Source organism: Lygodium microphyllum, chromosome 9 (genome assembly GCF_053477565.2).
Source record: "Lygodium microphyllum isolate KBCC chromosome 9, Lygodium_microphyllum_v1.1.10, whole genome shotgun sequence".
Taxonomy (NCBI): domain Eukaryota; kingdom Viridiplantae; phylum Streptophyta; class Polypodiopsida; order Schizaeales; family Lygodiaceae; genus Lygodium; species Lygodium microphyllum.
The window spans coordinates 34,414,172-34,418,880 of NC_141143.1; the positions used below are offsets into that span (position 1 = coordinate 34,414,172).

At 41.8% G+C, this 4,709-nt stretch overlaps 1 protein-coding gene across 1 annotated transcript; it reads right to left on the reverse strand.

Moving 5' to 3' along the window:
• Nucleotides 1–1,631: 1,631 nt before the first annotated feature.
• Nucleotides 1,632–4,458, reverse strand: LOC148030937 (uncharacterized). Its single transcript, XM_087684487.1, has 2 exons — nt 3,576–4,458; nt 1,632–3,471 (listed from the first exon to the last, which is right to left on the reverse strand). Exon 2 carries the CDS (start codon nt 3,464–3,466, stop codon nt 1,967–1,969), a length of 1,500 nt encoding a protein of 499 aa, XP_087540613.1. The 5' UTR covers nt 3,467–3,471; nt 3,576–4,458; the 3' UTR covers nt 1,632–1,966.
• Between the last annotated feature and the right edge of the window lie 251 nt (nt 4,459–4,709).

Consider the following 4,709-nt stretch of genomic DNA (forward strand, 5'->3'; position numbering starts at 1 on the left):
CGCCCTAAGGGCTGGTGATCAGCTTTTTGGGCAGGTGGCTCCATTAATTGCAGCCAGCCAGTTTTAGCAAAATATCAGCTAGTTTGGGCACTCTCACAGCAGGAATAGTCATTAAACATCAAGCACATCAGGGCTCAGTAATATTATGATTTGCAGGCTTATTGACAATGGATTTGTGTAGGTGGATACTGCCTAACAAATATCTTGACCAGGCACTGAGGAATGAGCTAAGGTGTGCATCTGTATCACCTAGCAATTGGGCAAAACAAGAATTTACCCTTTGGTGGACACTCAGGCAAGATGTCAGAATGTGGTCTACACTACATAAGGACTTGGTTGCTGCAGCTTGTCATCCATTGCATTCAGTTGTTCACCACACCTTCCAAATTTTGTCTTCCATCCCGTGTCTTTCTAGATCACCATTAAAGCTGTTTTGTTATGTGAAGAAAGATGGGAAGCAGCCATTAGCTGTACCTGTAAGTTTGATACCCTCAGAATAGTTTATTTCCATTGTTTTCTTAAGCTGCCTGCCCGCTCCTTGAATTATATGGGTCATGCAAATCAATCATCCTTGTTCTCCTAGCACTTCTGTCTGAGAGATAATAAAGTACTAATACCATATGCATAGATGTCATTGAGTGGTACAATTGTCACTTGAAAGTTGCCTGCATAGATGAAAATAGAAGACACTTGCAACTGTAATATTTAATTCAAAACCGTTTGACACAATGGAACATCCAACCACATGAAAGTACTTGGCATGTAACCAAAGTTGAAGCTGGTTACAAAAAAAGTCCCCTACAAGGTTTTTGAAAAAGTTCAATATTACAACTCAAACTAAAAACTAGCCCATCATTGTCTTCAGATACAAACATGCTACACAAATTTCCTCCTTTCTCAGGTAGAAAGCTAATGTGACCCCTCCATAAAAATAAAGCAAACATCAGTATGAACTTTCAAAACTTATTAGGGTTTTCAAATAACAGATTAGCCTTGCATCAATTTTCTCATAGTTGATTATAAAAACTTCAAATAACATTAAACAAGCTTATAGTCAAAGATTCTGCAGGAAGCAATAAGAAACTAAAGAAACAAAATCAAGTTCCAAGTATTTTCCCTAAACATTTGTGGATTAAGTTACACTCCAGCAAAACAAATGAAACCAAATGCTACCCCACATCAAAATACAAAGGCTTCTCCAACACTATGAACCTTTTGTGTGAAGATGCCAAGGCTCCACGACCACATGTGCTGGAATTTCCAACAATCTATCTCCATTTCTTCAATCTTAAAGTGGAGTTCAACCTAGCCTTACACAGACAGTTCATGCCAGACACTGTATTGCCAATGTACTGCAACCCCTACCTCGTAGTTTGCTAAAAAATTTACCAAAACGAGTCACATTAGTTCACTGTGGTATCCTCTATACAATAACCTTAAGATGAATACAAAATGCTCAAAGTAAACTGCAACCCTAAAGCAGTAAGAACTTACAGATGCAAAACTAGCAGAGAACTTTGACAACTGGTTTCCTCTCTCAATCAGGAAGTCTCATCTCAAAAAGTAACAAACCTCCAGTAAGCTAGCAAGCTAACACAGGACAGCTAGAGTTACATCAAAGAAAACATCTGTGGAGAAACAAAAGCAAGACTTACAGTATAGAAACTTTCATACAGCATAACCATCTGCATTTGTTAGCATGGGTTTTGATTATAATATAAAGCCTGAAATGTATAACTAAAGTTTGATTTCAAAGTCCCAACGGGTTGAGATCATTGTGTCAAATAGTAATTTTCTTTTGGTCAGGTCCTGTTAAAAGCTTCAAAAACAACAAAAAATGTGTGACCCAATGTATCAGTAAACTGAAATGAAAAGGATTCACACATTTTTCATTGTTAAGTCAGTGCAGAAATATGAGTGCACTTGTGAAGCATGAATAACCTCAACCTGCTGGGATAGGGACTGGTTAGAAAAATGCTCTGCTACCATAATACAATTTAGATCCATCTTGCTTTCCATCAGAAATTTTCTTCTCTGTGCTACTTTTAGAGACTGTAGACTCTTGGGGGTCAATGTCAAGTGAAAACTTCATCTCTGCAAGCTTCTCTGTGAACTGTTGCATGCTTTTCATGTACAAGTCTACTATTTTGTCTTGACTGACTGGGACTTCTGTCTCAACTGAGAGATTCACAGCAGGAGGGGTAAAAGCTGATATTTCACTTTCTCGATGACTGGAAGAAGCCTTCTCCTTGCGTGAAATCAAATGGTTGTCCGTAGGAGACAGGCTGGTATGTTCCACAGAAGATGTGCTTGTGGCTGGCTGATTCCCAAGCATGAGATTATCTGTGGACTTGTGCTCATCTGGGAGCGAGGTGCCTGAATTCTCAACTGAGCCATTAACGAGTTTAGCTGCTGAGCTGCTTTCATTGGCACCTGGTACAGCCAAAACTTCTTTGCGACACACTGAGCCATTACTGACATCATTAGAATCACCTCTTGTGACAGGTGAATCTTCCATAACCTTCTCTTCACTCGGACTTGACATTTCACAATCACCATGGACAAGAGAAGCAGCTTTCACCTGCAAAAAGGATGGCCCATTTGAGACTTCATTTTGCAGAAGGTTTCCATCCTCATTAGCAGCTACATTTCCAGGACAATGAACAGTAACACCATCAGTTTCAGAATAACTGCTTTTGCCATGAGCAGCTGCCATGTCAAGATACATAGAAACTAGCTGCTGATTCTCAGAGGCAATTTCCAAGTCTGGAAATTCAACTGTGTTCAAAACGTCAGCTGGAGAAAGCCTTTGCTGCTGCCCACCATCCATCATCATTTCAGGGAAGCTTGCTGGTGGACAGACTGACAGGGTCTTTTCATGAAATGTATTGCCATCTACTTCAATGCCCTTTTTCTGGAATAGAAGAGACAGGCACACAGAACCAGCAGGTGTGTAGAAAAGGTCAGTGGAAGTAAGGGAATAATCTTGAGTTTGCTTCCCCTTTTCATACAAACCTTTAAGAGGGACCAGAACAAATCCTAATAATTGATCCTCAAGGTAGTTGCGAGCACAGCTCATCATCCAGACCTCACACTTCAAAACAGCATCTATCTGAGAGACAGGAATCTCGAGGGCTTGGTTAAAGATGGGGTTTCTGCCTCCTGCTTTCACTGGCTGAGTGGTAAAAACAGCATCTTGACAATGTGTGATGGAGAACTTAGCATAAACATCTTGATTTCCATATATGCAGATGTTGTGAATGTCATAGGCATGGTGAATGGTCACTTGCAGAACACCCTCTATGTTGTCTCTCACACCATTCTCTCCGTTGGAGTGTCCGTCAACAGACAAAGTTTTGTCAAGTTTGACAAACCCCAGAGGAACTGACATATTAGAGCCATCAGGTGTTTGCTCGCTGACTTGAAAAGCTGAAAACAAGGGAGTTGTTCTGTTTTGAGCAGCCATGGCACCTAAGATAAATAGAAGTAAGAAGGTAACAACTGAAGGGGATTACTGCTGGCATGAGAGCTTGTCATATATATTCAGCAAGCTGTGTAAAGATCATGATGGTTACCATCTTGTGGTCACAGGAAAAGTCGGAATTCAACCATCATTCCTTCCTGTCCCCACCTCCAGCAGAAAAGCTTCGTAAACAGTACACCCCACTGATCCCTGTAAAAACAAGAAATTTCCCCACTTTCTAGGCGGCTGTGAGCAGACCCAAACTGCCAATTACAAATTGCAGTGATGTTGACATGAAACAGTCCTCCTATACGCAATAAATCTCCCCGGTTTTTTTCAATCAGAAACCTCCCAAAACACAATCACAGCTTCAGCTTTCAGCAGCATGCGAACAGATTCAATCCGAGTTCGCCAACGCGGATCGAAAAGTCAGTTTCAGAGTAATGATTTGGGGAGATGATTTTCCGCAGGCCCGGCCACGAGCCCCATACTCGAAACACCCAAGTCATTCTTGCACAGACACAAACACACACACACACAATTGAAAAAACCCTAGTTGCACACAGCAAGTCCCCAATGTCGTGAGAAGCTTCACTTTAACACGTCTTGGCCACAAAATTCAACGAAGGCACTGCAGCATTTGCACTGATTTCCCCTTCTTTTTGGCTTCTGCCATATTCGAGATTAAGGCCAGAGGATCGCTAATCGGCGCAGGGAACACGTCGATCCTTTGTCTCTCAGAATTTGTTTATGGACGTTGATGAAAACACCCATCTCTTTCACAAAAAGAGGCATGATGCAAATTGGCAGCACTTTGACAAAGGGCCTCTGCCTGGCATAGCACCATTGACGAGTAGGGGCCTAGCGCCTGCCATTGCACCGACGACATTTCAAAAGCGCCTTCATTCCTGAATCCTGATTTTTCTTTCTTGGGCAAGAGGAAGATGCCTGTCGGGAAAAAACAAATATATATATATCAATCTATCTGTGGACAGGTGCTTAAAGATGAGGTTTTTGACTTAGGGGCAAAACAGATAAGGTTAACCGACCAAATGGGGATGACAGAAAGAAAAAGAAAAGCGATGGAGCTCTCTCAGGAGAGGCGGAAGTCACATGCAAACTTGGTTGCTTTAGGTAGTTCCGTGCATTGTAGGCAGAGCTCATTCCCCATGCTTTCCTGATACCTCTCTCTCTCTCTCTCTCTCTCTCTCTCACAGAGACACCAAACCCCACCACTCAGAAAAGA